At 34.1% G+C, this 16,041-nt stretch overlaps 1 protein-coding gene across 1 annotated transcript in view; it reads right to left on the bottom strand.

Annotated features, from left to right (window-relative positions):
• LOC128206049 (uncharacterized) overlaps positions 1-16,041 on the bottom strand; it is a 208,400-nt gene that overhangs the window by 154,903 nt on the left and 37,456 nt on the right. The window contains exons 5-6 of the mRNA XM_052908182.1: positions 9,900-10,055; positions 5,690-7,856 (exon numbers count right to left, since the gene is read on the bottom strand). Coding sequence (XP_052764142.1) covers positions 5,690-7,856; positions 9,900-10,055 — 2,323 coding nt within the window. The remainder of the gene's footprint in view (positions 1-5,689; positions 7,857-9,899; positions 10,056-16,041) is intronic.

The following is a 16,041-nucleotide window of genomic DNA, read 5'->3' on the forward strand; positions in this document are numbered from 1 at the left end:
CTTACCTGCAACAAAGCCATCACTTTATGACTTAATAACTACATTCAATTTAGTTATTACTTAACACTACGTTACAATAATTATTTTCTGGAAGCAATTCTTTTCTACGCAATAAGCTCATTATTCTACTGTGATATTACTCTGACATGTTGCAGAGATGGCGAGCCCACCAGCATAGGACTTGCATGAATAGGTCAAAACAATTTAATTCAATTCAATACCTTAATGCCTCTAATAATGAACATATGTCACTTGAAAAGAAATAAAGAATATGGAAACACATACAAAAGGAATTAATAAATAAACATACAGTCAAACACCGCTGAATAGAGCTCGCGTTGTTCGAATTTCTCGGTGATATGAACTGAAAGTCAAGGACCATTTTTTATACTGAATGTAATCATTCCCACTTGGTTTGAATTTTTCGAGGCTCGAGGTATTTTCGCCGGTCCCTTGCAGTTCGAGCCAACGGGTTTTGACTGTACACTTTTTATTGGCTTTTTGATGTAAATTTCATTCAAAATGATCAGGGCGAAAGAAAAAGCTGTCTAATAAAATTGTGAATGGTTTGCACGACTGATTCGGGAGGGGACGGATGGACACATCTTGAGGATTTAGACAAAAAGAAGCTTCATGTTTAAATGATGGTTAAATTTCACTAGAGGAGCAGGAAAATTTGTTAAAAAGCATGTGTATGATGCGTTTCAGGAATTAAATATCCTTTTGAAAAACTTCCGCTATCTATATTGAGTGCGCAACGTATGTGGGAAGTCATGTTCCGGTCCGGTACATGCTTCAAGTCATTCGCAAAGCCTGCAGCACATCAGGGTGTAAAAACCTAAGGGCACGTTCTGTCTGCTCTTAACAACATTGCTTTTGGTAAACGTTCCACTACGTATAACATTTTATGTATTTGCACTGTATTTTGCTAGCGTTAAAATAAAATATTTTAAACAATTTTTATTACGTGCTCTTCAATAGTCGATCCGTATCTGTTATTTTGAATAAAATGGACTAAACACCAGTTGATGGCATTGCAAGAAAAACAAATTATCAAAAACTAAAATAAAATTGACATTGTTGTGTACAACGCATTGAATCTTACTTACTGATCTGTCACATCGCTTACGACACATGCATCTTTCGCAGGTTTTGCACATATTTCCAAATCGAAATTTTCTGATGTTGTCTACCACGTTAATCCTAGGAAGTTTTAAAATAGCGTCGGAATACTTTTTTGTACTCATAAACAGATATGATATAAACTGGGAAACCATTATGCACTATTTTTAAACAGGGACATTCAAACGAGACAGCAACACAATTTTGCGTTTATTCTTTTAATCATGTAAAATGATATAGATCATCGGCATCCTACTAGCTCGCATTGGCAATTATAGGCTTGTTTTGAGGAAATACCTTTTTGCCAATATTTGGACCATCTGGTGTCTAGTCCCTTTAAGGATGCACTCCTATTCCAATGTAAGATTTACCACAATTAAAACTTTGTTTTAATATTCCAAAATTGATGAATAAATGTCGAAAACAATTGTTCCCATGAAGGAAACCGAATTTGAATGAAATGTGCATAAAACACGGTATTTCTACCTTAAAACTATAGTAGACCGCGGTAAATCTTTTAGCATTCACCAACCATTTAATATTTTTGCGCTTTCTGCTATTAAATACATGGTTACAGTCTTGTTATCAGTAAGTAATAGCTTCCATTTATACATTATTTAGTAAGCAGTTAAAGGTTTATCAGTCAAAATTTATGTCATACATGTGTATGTATTGATTTTGAATAAGAGTGTCACTTTAAGTAACCTGTTGTAGGTCCAATTTTAGGTTCTTGCCAATAAAAATATCTGTGTTTATATAAAACATAATCATAATGTATACACCTTTTATTTAACATTCTTGACACAATACATTATCAAATTATTGGGGAAATGAAAATATTGTTTTTAAAACATAAATCAAATTGAACTCATGGTGTGTTTGTTTGTTTTTTAATTCATAACAATACCCATACATATTCTTTTCAGATTTGTATGATTATCATGTTTATAAAACCGACGCCAATCAGCATTAAACCATGGCTTACATAACAGTTTTGTTCTTCTTAGCAATATTTCAAAGATATGGAGACATTTTGACATAATTACGACCCAATTCAAAAGTAATGTTTTTGCTAAGCATCTCTTTCATACCACAGACACGGCAAATTCTTCATTATTTTGTTTCGCATTTCACTGTAGTTTTTTGGGTTTTCACTCAAATATTACCAACATCGGATACCATAGTTCATTATCTGATCTCGAATCATGGCAAATACAGCCGTGTGTTAAATGCATAGGCAGCAATTTCTCGAACAATCTTAACTCTCTCTCTAAACAGGATTACAGAAGGTTTGCAAATCAGAATTATCCTCATTAAATATTGAAAGGAAACTGTGTAACTTGTCACCATTCGAGGACCTCCTACATTTCATTTCACAGAATAAGCATTTTAAAGTTTGTTACCAGACAATTGTAAAAACAAGTAAGTGAGAGAGGTATGCATTGTTGTGTTTTACAAATGTCAAATTTAAAAAATAAATTTAAATTGTGGCTTCAAAACTACCCCAAATAATCAGCGAAAACATAGTATTTCTACAAAACAACTTTTTAAATAATCATTTAATACAACAGCTGTACTTGGCAATAAAATAAAGTAGTCTGTCAATCGGTGCATGCAGTGGGGATCAGGAATTATTGTTCCGTTTAGAGCGTATTAAAATGTTACGTGAATAGGAAACCTTCCATTACTTGGAAGCTACAAAATAGAGATCGGGAACCATGTTCGCGTTTCACCCGAAAGCGATCTAAAAATGTTAGGTTAACCTTTCATTACTTGGAAGCAACAAAATGAAGATCGGAACCATGTTCGCGTTTCGACCGAAAATGATCGGGAAATGTTACGTGAATGGCAAACTATAAAAAAACTTGAGGGCTACAAAATGCGGGACCGAAATGATTTTGAAATGTTACGTGAATGGTAAAACCATTCAATACTTGAAGGCTACGAAGTAAACTCAATTCATTCACCTTTTGGCGCACGTGTCATGAACTGACATCGTCAGTTGGTTTCTCAAGAATATAATCAATTTCCAAGGAGAACAATTTGTAATAAGGTCAAGGGGAAGACTGAAACATATTTCAAAAGTTTCCGGCTGGCTTGGACCAGTTTCAATAAAGGAATTTACGTCGTTATTTCAATAATCTTTCATTCTGTATAAACGTCACAAAATGCAATGTATTGATATGTGTTTATAACATCATCTCTGTCTTCATTTATAACACTGGCATAATTCAGTTTACTTGAATATGTAGCAAAATAATAAAACTATGGCACTAAGATATAAAACTAGGGCACTAAGATATAAAACTATGGCACTAAGATATAAAATTATGGCACTAAGATAATTTTAATTTACGACTATAATCGACCAAAGCGTCACAAGAGGCAATTTATTGATTTTTTTCATGAATTTTGATTTCATTTTTTTTTCAAACCTGGCTAAAGTTCAATTCTATCTAATGTGGAACAAAAATGAAACTATGATTTTAATATAATTTCGATTTACGGCTAAAATACACATACGCTTCACAAAAGGCAATTTATTGTTGTTTATTTATTAACCTTTCTTTCTTTTTTTAATCTTGCTCAAGTTCAATTCTCTCTAATATGTAACAAATAATGAAACTATGTCACTAAGAAGATTTCAATTTACAACTAAAAATAGACAAAAGCTTCACAAAAGACAATTTATTGATTTGTTTTTCATTAACATTTTTTTCTTTTTTTAATCTTGCTCAAGTTCTTCTATATAATATGTAGCAAAATAATGAAACTATGACCTTAAGATAATTTCGATGATCGACTAAAATTGACATAAGCGTCACAGAAAAGGCAATTCATTGATTTATTTTATTAACTTAGTCCTAATTATTGTATTCTGGCTCAAATTCAAATCACTTAGATATGAATCAAAATAATGCAACTATGGCACTAAGATAATTTCGATTTACAACTGAAATCGATGAAGATCTTTCTTGAAACGCCCCCCGCGATGCATGACTAAGTTCCGGGCTTATCAGCAGGCACAAATCAATTATAAGCTCGTATTAATGGAAAGCATATGGCCATTGTCATGGTATATACAAATAGCAGTTGTTCTGTTAGAAGTTGTTTGTTGATACTCAATGGTAAGTATTCGCAATATCTGTTAGCGGTATACACTTTTCCACTTTCTGAACCTGTACGAATAGGAATACGAATACGAATAGCAGGGGCGGGTCCAGCAATTGACTTAAGAGAGAGGGGACGTAACTTAGGGGGTGCATCATATGCCCCTACCTCAGAACCGACATGGTATACACTATTTGCATTAGGGTTGAGGCTACTCCCTCAAGAAAATTATAACTTTTTGTAGTCGAAAATCAGCATTTTTAGTGTATTTTAATACTTTTTGTTCTCCTATATTGAAATAAAAAAGTAAACTTGGACGATTTTAGAGGGGGCGTGCGCTGGATGCGCCCCCTCTTAATCTGCTAGTCAAAGGGGTATTTCGTTGAACAAGGCCACCTGCCCAACACACTTAATTCATTTGATGATTTGATAACATATCCACAATCTTTTAGTATTCAATTAGCATAATATAAATACACGTGCAACATTAATTCATTAAAGATTTAGACATGTATATGGAATATTAATAAACGCACATTTATATAGTACAAATTAGTTAACGAACTGGTTTTGTTCGCAGTGCCCGATCTTCGTTCTCATTCCCCAGAGGTTTGATAATGATACATCTAACATAGTATTATCACTCTGGTGTACAAGAATGCTGATGCTAACCATCCTCGGCACCCAAGTGTATTATCATATAGGTTATAATACACTGGGGTGCCGAGGATGGATGCTAACATGGTTAAGCTGAAGCTGTTTTACAAATGTAACAATTGCTAACATAACACTACTACTATACCCAATGGCTCCAAAGGCATATATTAGAAATTACGGTAAAACGTTTGGCAGGAGATTCAATGCAAATTAACTACTTAGATTTAATAAGAATTATAAACGTCAGATAAATTTCAGTCGATGCAATATATCGTTACATAACCCGTTAAAAAATTGACATTTTATCACCACCTGTAATCATTATTTCGTTTGATGCCATGAAAACTAACAAGTGCAAACATATAATGTGTGTAATATGTAACAGTAGTTCATTGTAGTAAAACAAAATGATACAAACGAATTATGGAGCGCCAAAATAAATGAATTGCTAAGAATTGGAGTCGACGAAATATATTTATAAAAAACCTGTTAAATATTTCACATTTTATGACCATGTGTAATCATTACTTCGTTCGATGCCATAATAAATATAAACCTACCAGTGAAAACTGTTATGGCTGGTTACTAGTAAAAATACGTGAATGGTAGTGGAACAAATTGAATTAAATTGGATTATAATTTTGTTAAAAAACCGGCTTTATATGTGGTGTTTATACCTATGAATCTCAAATTCCTTGCCGTTTGGGCCCTTAACTTGTGCTTCTATATTATCTATTTTTAGTTTTCCACTACTGGGCTTGTCCCTGTATTTTTTCAATATTTAAAATTTATGTCTTACCTATCTCTTCTTTCATGTAAGCAAGTCGTATTTGCAGCTCTCTGATCGAAACAGTAGCGTCCTCTCTCATCACAGGAACGTTCTCCACGAATGGGCTTTGCTCATGCCCCTGTTGGTGATGTACCTCAGAGTGGGGCCCTACCCCCTCCTCCATACCCTTTCCACCTGAAGTTGGCCTTTGTAGGTTCTCCTTTATATCCAGGGACGTATCCGAAATTTCACTAACACACTTACTTTTTGTATATGCTTTATATACTCCGGGTGAAGTAGGGGGCGAAGGTATCATAGCAGGTTCCGTTTCATTGAGCAATGAATCTATATGCTGGTCCTCTCCATGAACTGATGCACCCAGAAACCTTGATTTTTCATCATCCGATTGTGGGCATATTTCAGTGCTTAAAATTGGAACATATGATCCTGTAGACGCTATTGAGACGTTGCTGTCACTTGTATCTGACAAATTGCTCGACTGGACACTAATGCCGGGCAAATCACGAGGAACATTTTGTGTTTCTTGTTCTAAACTTGAATTACTGCATGTTTCAGAATATTCACTTTCCGACAACATTTTATCGGTAATATCCAAACCAAGGCTTGGTAGTTTCAGTATGCCATGTATGGCTTCCTTGCCTTTACAAGATAACTGTTCGTTTTCATCTTTTTCACCTTTTGAATCAGTTATTTCTTCGGTACTGTTATTTTTAGACACGACTATTTTATCACTTAAACATTTTGCTTCATCACTTCTTTGAACAGAATCCTCAAGGTGGCCGATAGTCCGAGCCTCGTCCGGGTTTATTTCAGAGTCCTTACAGACGCTATCCCCAAGAGTGACATCTGAATATGTTCTCTCTTGCATTTCATCAGTAGTTTCAAAGGGTTCAGTGTCACCCATTTCTCCAAAAGTAGATATAATGTCACTACAAGCTAATTCCACCGGACTTTTTCCGGTATCACTGTAAGAACTATCCCCGGAAGCTCGCACCTGACATCCACTGCTCCCTGGGACCACTTCCGGATCCACAACAGATGGATTTTTATCCCTATCACTCATTTCACTGGCACAACACTGCACAAGCGTCGAGATCACTTCCTCTATAAATAAGAGGCAAAGATCGGGGTCGTATAAGAAAAGTGAATCTCCATAGAATGCCTGTTGCCCATTATCATCAGAGGAATCACTCGACGGGTAAGCATTTCTACCTGTAGAACCCGGCTGAGAGAAAACGCTCTCAGAACGAACGGTACCTGGGGAGATCTCGTTTTCTACTCGCAATATAGAAAAAATAGTTCTGACAGTTTCCGCAATGCTACACGGTCCAATTAGGTTGTCTGATCGGTACATTTTTGCAATATTTGAAATGTAATCTATATGTAAGTTCGGTACATAGGTTTGGGTTAATGATATAATACCGTTAACAAGGTCTGCAAGTTTTTTCTTCAGGTTTCCCTGTGTCTTTTCCAATAAATCAATTTTCTGTGTTAATTTTTCTTCGACGTCTGTTTCAATAAATGCGACGGCAATTCCGGACAGCGGAGCAATGCGAGTTTGCTCATTAGCTTTCCTTTCATTTTGCACATTTTCTAAGCTGTTGTCATTCTGCTTATGTTTTGCAATTCGTTCTTTCAAGAAAACAATTTCCTGTTTACATACCTCTAGCTGGCGTCTTAAATCTACAATTAGATTATACTCAGACTCAGAATCAAGAGACCTACTTTTTCTGAGCGTCCTACTTAAGCGGTCCGTCGCCGGATGTTTATATTCACGTACTTCCGCGTATAATCGTTCTATTTCGTTATCTTTGTCTAATAATTTCCGCCTCAATTCATTAGATTCTTGTTCTAAACATTTAATCTTATCATCATAGTATGACCTTGGAGAAGACGGCTCCGGAACGACGGACAATATTTTATCTTGCTCCTTAATTTTCTGTTTCAACTTCTGGACCTCATAATTCAAACTGTCATTCTCCTCGTCAAGTGAGGTCATATTCGTACGCGTGGTACATAGTTCTTTCTCAGCTAGCTCCAACTGAATTTTAAGTTCTGTCACATTTTCACAGCTTTCATTTTTGGCACTATTTTCTGTCCCATTCAAAGCTTTTTCAACTGTCATTTTCTTCAGTTGTCGTCTGAGGTTTTCGTTATCTTGCTCCAACTCACGTACCTGTGAAATAATCATGAAATAAATTACTTGAACACCTACAGTGCTAATCATTTTACCAAATGTCATATGAGGAATACGGCTGGAAAATATATCAAGGGCCTAAGAAAAAAATGTTTTTATTCACGAATCATTAAATCAGAACGGATGCTACGTAGTAGTTTTTATAATGGATGACTTTTAATGAACACTTATTTTATTTACGTAAATCTTTTATTTTGTTACTGTGGTTGTTTCAAAATTAACAAATATCAATCAAAATTGATAAAATGTTTGATTTACTTGACGTCCTTCGAGATATAAATTCCAGACATGTAGTCGATTGTTCAGAATTGTGTTGAAGTTAACACGCTACGTTAACAGCATCTTTGTTAATTTTAAAAGGTGAAATACTTAATGAAATGTTCATGTATTTAGAAAGAAATACAGCTGGAACAGTTCTCTCAACCCTTGGTAGAAATACTGCAGATAACTTATCCATGAAGCTTCCAGCGCAGTAACTATTTGAAAGTTAACAACGAATATTTGAAAGTTAACAACGATGGCGTTAACATTTTTTTAACTTAAACAAAGTTCTGTACAATCCGACCATTGACTTCTTTTAAGTTTATGGCCCCGATTTCTCGAACAGTCTAATGTCCCTTATAAAAGATTCAAGCTAAGCTTCCAATATTTGTTTTAGTAATGACTGCTATTTTTACTTTGCATATATAAAGATTTTCATGACTAACTATTTTATGGCTAAAAGAATCAAGTTTACTCTGTAAGCTTATAATTTAGCACCCTGAGAGTGATTTTTAAGCCTGTCATTTCGATAAATTGGACACAGGATCCGTATCCATGAGGCATCTTAATGAAAAAAAAAAATAAACTAAGAAAACATATCCTAATTTCTGATGACAACGATTATTTTTAATACCCTCTATTTCATCGAATAAATTCTTATCTTAAATAATATTACTTATTTTCATACTCTTTGGTGAACAAATCGTGATTTTCCTTTAAAATAAACATAGACTAAAGGATTGTTTTACTAAGTTGAAAATGTTCACGAAGATTCTTCATGTAAATGCTGCTGTACATTCTATGATAATGATTTACATTCCAATCAGCATTGTGTGTTTTTAAGTTGTTTATGACGCATTGCCTTCGGCCGTGTCGATGTCAGATAACATTAACACTCACAGAAGCATTGTATCGTAGTTCTTTAATGTTTGTATTGTGCATGCGAACATCCGTGTAATAAAGGCTTATCACATAACTGTGATTAAACACAGACTAAATTATTTATAGGTTTGTTGTAAGCACACTGAAAGTATTATTGCTGATGCGGGCCAAGAAGTGCACACTGTAATTAAGGGAGGACCTTGTTGTTGTGGTTTGTGTAATCCTCACACAAGAGGTTGATTTGGCGTTGCTTTCGCACCCATAGGAAAGGCACCAAGTGTGTGTGTGTGTGTGCGTGTGTCTGTGTGTGTGTGTGTGTGTGTGTGTGTGTGTGTGTGTGTGAGGTTGTTTAAACTCGCACTTTGGCAAGGCCAATTCGCCGAATGCTCCGATAATATTGTTAGTCATTTTAAGTGTTTTGGAGCATAGCGCACAATAGAACATTACCCTGGTTAGATGTACCCTGGTTTTTTTAACGTGCACCAGTTTATAGCACTGTAACAGGGGACCCCCATTTAACGCCCCTCCCGGAAGACGATTAGTATTTTAGTGGTGCGGCAGGGAATCAAACCTGTAACCCCTGGATTGGCGGTCAAGTGTGTAACCATCAAACCACGGATCCGTCACTAGGCACCAAGTCAGAAAATACGGACATCACATACCATGCCGATATCATTCCATACGTTAGGTGATAGTTGTAACTGTTTTGTGCCAAAGTGCCAGACCTACCGTGCAAAAAAGTAACGTGCATATATTGGAATAGCGCTTAAAGTATCTACACGCTAGTTATTGCACTGGATGACTTAACGTTCTAATATAAGAATGAATGAGTGCATAAAAAAGAGAAAAAAATCTCAAATACGGTAAAGGTTAGCTTACCGCATTATGGAGGTGCTTATTGTCCGCACACAGGAAGTTGACCTGATCCTGAAGATCCAGCTCGCGTTCCCGGATGTCTAACAACTGGCGCCTCAGGTCCGCCGTCTCCCGGGACTCCACTTCCGGCCCACCACTGCCGGAAGCTATCGGTTCATCCTGTGAATTTTGCAAAATACAATTTATAGAAACCGATCATCATGACTCCGTTTTGTAAATAAGCATTCTTTTTTATAATATCAATATTATCATATTTTATCCTTAAAGGATAAAACTATGATAACTGACTGCGATTAATTGAATACTATTATCATATAAATTGTTTGTATGTGGATAGCAAATAGATACGACTCATACTATTTATCCAGATCCCATTCCGTTCATCAGTATTTGTGTCAACTTAGACTCCAAGTCACGTATACAAACCAGCCGTCAATTTACTTCGTTTTTATGCCAAATAGCTTTACTACTTGAACAACCTTAGAACCCACTTTGAATTACGTTTACTTTTGCTTATATTATCGTATTAATGTTACGAGCTGTGTCTGGCAATTGTGATGTGAACTTCTGTTAGCCTGTGTCTAAAACTACAATTGCGGCACCCAAAGTGTCATAATATTTTAAGGTCATTGATACTTAAAAAGACAGCTCATTTTGAAAAAAAAACAACAACAAAAAAACAAGAACAACAACACGAATATCTGGTTGTCACGGTTTATACGGTACGGGAAATACATCCAGGAAACGGTACGATCAATATATACAAAAAACGGGGAAATACATTCAGGAGGCGTTACCGGAACAAACATTCAGAAAACTAGATGCTTTGGAAGCACAACATACTTCCAAGTTATGGGAACGAGACTTTCGGTTTGACTGAAATTGTCAATCGACAGTAAGGCCAGTAATGTTTGTTTCCAACCCTATATTTTCCTCCCGGCCATACACATTTTTGTTCGTTATTTTCTAAAAAAAACGTGCATTTTTTTAAGTGAACGCATTAAAATTTGACCATTTTATATTTAAAATGTGCGACAATAATGATGAACCCGGATATAGGTCGGTTTAGTACAGAACCGGGTTCCCAAAAAAATAAAAATTAGAAAAAGATGTTATGCCAACATACCTACCCTATTGTTAACTTTGGAATTTAAACTGCTCTGGAAGTTGAATTGATACACTTGTGATCCGCTGTATGTCTAACAAGATTAGAGAGAACTGTTACGGATATACATGTTTTATTTAAATATACGAGCAGATCATCAAATAGTTCACGTTTAAAAGTTATCAAAGATCTCATTAATCACATTGCTAACTTTAGCAAAGTTCTGAACAATCGTCCCATAATCTGATAAAAAAGACATAATGGGGTTTGTAATACTGATTATACATGCCTTTACATCTGAGAATCTCATCTAATTGATTCCATTAACTGTTAAAGCTGCACTCTCACAGATTGAACGTTTTGACAACTTTTTTATTTTTTCTCTTGGAATAAGCCATTTTTTGTGAAAAACCATGGAAACCAGTTATATAAGACTGCTGACAAAAAATTAGATCGAAGAATTTTATATTTAAGTTCAAAAATTGATGATTGATGCATTTTTCTTAAACCATAAAATATTAATTTTCGAACAGAAATATGAAAATCTGCGAACTGATCTTTTATCAGCGATAAAGATACAGATATTTACGCAAAGAATTGTTCTTACCAAGACAAAAAATAAAGTTGTAAAAACGGTATATCTGTGAGAGTGCAGCTTTAACGACAAGACAGAATGAAAAAAAATGAATCATACGAGCTCATCTATTCCGAAAACCAAGAAATACACTTCGCCACACATTAGCTAATTACGGCATCCCATTAACTTGGCAACTCATCTATCATGAAACAATTAGGAAAAACTTTGTTGGTATGGCATGTTTAAGTTTGTTTGTTTTTCCCAAGAACTATCAGTGATGTTGTTTTTGTTTTGTTGATTTACAAAAGTTGTACGCCGTATTTGTTTGCGAAATTGTCTAGTTCCAAAGTTTCGAAACATTGCTACTACTACAATAATTAGCAAAAAAATCCTTCAAATTTATATTGTAGAGTTTACTATTGTGGCATTATTATTATTATTATTATTATTATTATTATTATTATTATTATTATTATAAGCAGCAGCAGTAGCAGTTGCAGTAGCGCCAGCAGCAGTATCAGTGACATCAGCAGCAGCAACAACAGCGGTAGCAACAGCACTAGCAGTAGAACTAATTACATAAAACTGATCTTTCATTACATATTTCACAAAAGTAGCTATTCTTTCCAATGTTTAAAATTTGAAATGCATCATAGCAACGAAACAGACAATTGTTTACATTTTAAACAGAGTTTTAGTTTAAAGAAATTTTATTTTAGGTACGTTATGACTAAATGTCAAGCAGTGCCCGGATGCACTGTAAATATTTAAGATTCAGAATGCTAGTTCAGGATAAAATTTTGCTTATGTCTGAGTTATGCAAATTGTTAATAGTTGTTTTACTTTGAATTCAGTCCAATACCTGCAATCATGAGGAAAATATACATGGTCATCTCGGAGATTAAATCATTTTCTACAGGAATGTAAGTTTGCTAACTTCCGAATGCAAATGGATTACATGAACAAATGACCGGAAGCTTACCTTCGAAGTGAGATACTTTTCTAAGAAGAAACATGGCAAACATTTTTGATGCTTAAATCAATTTGATTTGAACAAAATGTTAAGGAAATATACGTGCAATGCTTGAAATGGCATTTTTTTCCAGTCTGATAATATATTGAAATGTATAAAAAAAATAGTAATCTGTAACATTTAAAGATGCACTCTTACCCCCACATAACAATTAAGACGATTAAAACTATTGTTATAATATTCAAAAAAGGATGAAAAATGTCGAAAACAATGGTTCTAATGAAGGATACCTATTTTAATTTGAAAGAAATGTGCATAAAACGATATTTCTAGCTTAAGAGACTATACTAGATCTCAGTAAATCTTTTAGCATTCACCAACAATTTAATATTTTTGCGTTTTCAGCTATTAAATATACGGTAACAATCTTGTTATCAGTAATTAATATTTTCCATAATTGCATTATTTAGTAAGCAGTTAAAGGTTTATCACATAAATTTATGTTTGTTATACATGTTTATGTATTGACTTTGAATAAGAGTGTCACTTTAAACTTACTTTTACTTGTTTTCACTTGTCGTCTCGAATGACGTCATACTATAACCTTCAAACATATCTCTCCGACGAGAAAAAAATATCCAGCGTAAATGGCACAACCGAAATTCAATTTTCTAATTTATCACGCCGACAGAATGCGGAACTAATCATGTTTTAATTAAAACTGCAGCTTTGAATGCAAGGAACAGCCTCTGGAAATTCAAATATACAACAGCACGCTGCCATCTGGTATAAATATTCGCGAATATTGTATTACTTAATATTATCTTAATAGTTAGAACGTATTCCTTAATTAATGAGCTAATAATGGATAAGGATTATCGATGATTGGATTAATTTTGTTTAAACGTCCGTTGATGTTCCCATGTCAAGTTCGATACCCTTTTTCCTTACGAGATGCTGTTTGTATTGATATTTCCGTTGGCCACTTTGAAATCTAGGTTTATGAATAAGTCGTCCATACTACTTCATATTGAGAATCCGGTAAGCAACAGAAGAGTTTTTAAATTGTATCACGGACTATATATGGTTTATAGGTCCGTGATTGTATGTCGTTAAAGTAAGTTCAAATCTTTATGTCTAATGATTTCGTTTCAACATTCTCTTCTTAATAATACCACCACGAACAACATCAGCCACACAACCACGAACAACAACAGCAACATAAACAACAACAAAAAAACAAAGGCACAATAAAAAACAACAAAGAGCTAGTCATTCAACAGTTATATAACATCGACAGAATGCAAAAAAACAACAACAAAAAAACTCTTTTATTCTTAACAATAAAGACACTGTGTTCTACAACGAAGATAAACTTTGTAATGCAAACAAATATACTTTCTCTTAGACAATAAATCGTTTCCATAGCCGCCGTTACAAGCCATTCGTTCAATTTCAAAAACTTTGCTGTGAAACTGTACAATTCAATTAAGAAAGATCATTAGGTCTGCTTGGTTCTAAACATTTATAAATTTCTTCTTCTGATGTTTTATTTATGATATCTTAGAATCAACATTTAATGTGATGCGTTTCATGTCTTATTAGCATTTACCTCGTATATGAAGGAATCCAATCTCAATCGACAACTAGTTGGTAGATCATATTTTCTTGGATGTAAGTGCCACGGCAAAACATCATTTTAACAGAGCAATGAAAATATACCCAAAGATCCCTGACCTAGTTTCGAGCTTTGGAGTGGTATTTAATATTGGTTTTTATATGATCTAAGAACGATGTAGCTTATCGGACTGTGTGATAAAAATAAAGGACCAATGTTATCATTATCGTGATCATAGAAACACTATATTTTCACTCGTGGCTTCGCCACTCGTGAAAATATGTTTTTCTCTGTCACTCGAGAAATAAAATACGATCTTACACTGAAATAAACAAATATCCTATAATATTTTCCTCTCGACCCTACACTTTTTGCCGTAATATGGATTTGTTTCGTTATTTTTGAAAAAAGGGCAATTTAAAAGTGAACATGTTAAAATCTTTTTATATCTTAATTGTTCAACAATAAAGATATACCCTGATCAAAGTCTGTTTTGAACAGAACCCCGAGTCTCAAAAATAAATAGAAAACAAGTTACGACAACCTACCCACCCTAGCTTTTTTAGATGTTAGTGTAAACAAAGATCTTTTTTTGGCCTAATGAAACGTGCAACGCCGTCCAATTCAAGTTAAGATTTAGTATGTACTGTGTCGATTATTTAGAACTTGTTAAAGTTAACAACGGTGTTAACGTGTTCGTTGTTAACTTTGGAATTTTAACTACTCTGAACGTGTATGGATACACGAATGATCTGCAGTATATCTCATATATATGTTAAACATATTACAGTATAGGGTATTTTTGAATTTTGTCAAATCTCATTTTATGTTTATGGCAATGTATTATATCGAAGATATACATGTTCAAGTATGTATAAAATATTATTTTGTCTAGTTCATTTTTTTATTATGACTTTAACGGGCCTTTGTCATCAAACCACTGTGAGCTATCTAACAAGATTTGAGAGGCTGTTACAGATATACATGTTTTATTTAAATATACGAGCAGATCATCAAATAGTTCACGTTTAAACGTTATCAACGATCTCATTGATCACATTGCTAACTTTAGCAAAGTTCTGAACAATCGTCCCATAATCTGATAAAAAAGACATAATGGGGTTTGTAATACTGATTATACATGCCTTTACATCTTCGAATCTCATCTAATTGATTCCATTAACTGTATAAAGACAAGACAGAATAAAAAATGAATCATACGAAGCTCATCTGTTCCGAAAACCAAGAAATACACTTCGCCACACATTAGCTAATTACGGCATCCCATTAACTTGGCAACTCATCTATCATGAAACAATTAAGAAAAACTTTGTTGGTATGGCATGTTTAAGTTTATTTTCTCAAGAGCTATCAGTGATGTTGTTTTTGTTTTGTTGATTTACAAAAGTTGTACGCCTTATTTGTTTGCGTAATTGTCTTTTTCCGTAGTTTCGAAACATTGCTAGAACTACAAGTATTAGCAAAAAAATCCTTCAAATATAGAATGTAGAGTTTACTATTGTGGCATCATTATTATTATTATTATTATTATTATTATTATTATTATTATTATTATTATTGTTATTATTATTATCAGCAGCAGCAGCAGCAGCAGTAGCAGTTGCAGTAGCGCCAGCAGCAGTATCAGTGACATCAGCAGCAGCAACAACAGCGGTAACAACAGCACTAGCAGTAGAACTAATTACATAAAACTGATCTTTCATTACATAATTCACAACGGTAGCTATTCGTTCCAATTTTTGTCTTAATAAAAAATGAAATGCATCATAGCAACGAAACAGACAATTGTTTACATTTTAAACAGAGTCTTGATTTAACGAATTTTTATTTTAGGTACGTTATAACTAAATA

Source organism: Mya arenaria, chromosome 10 (genome assembly GCF_026914265.1).
Source record: "Mya arenaria isolate MELC-2E11 chromosome 10, ASM2691426v1".
Lineage (NCBI taxonomy): Eukaryota > Metazoa > Mollusca > Bivalvia > Myida > Myidae > Mya > Mya arenaria.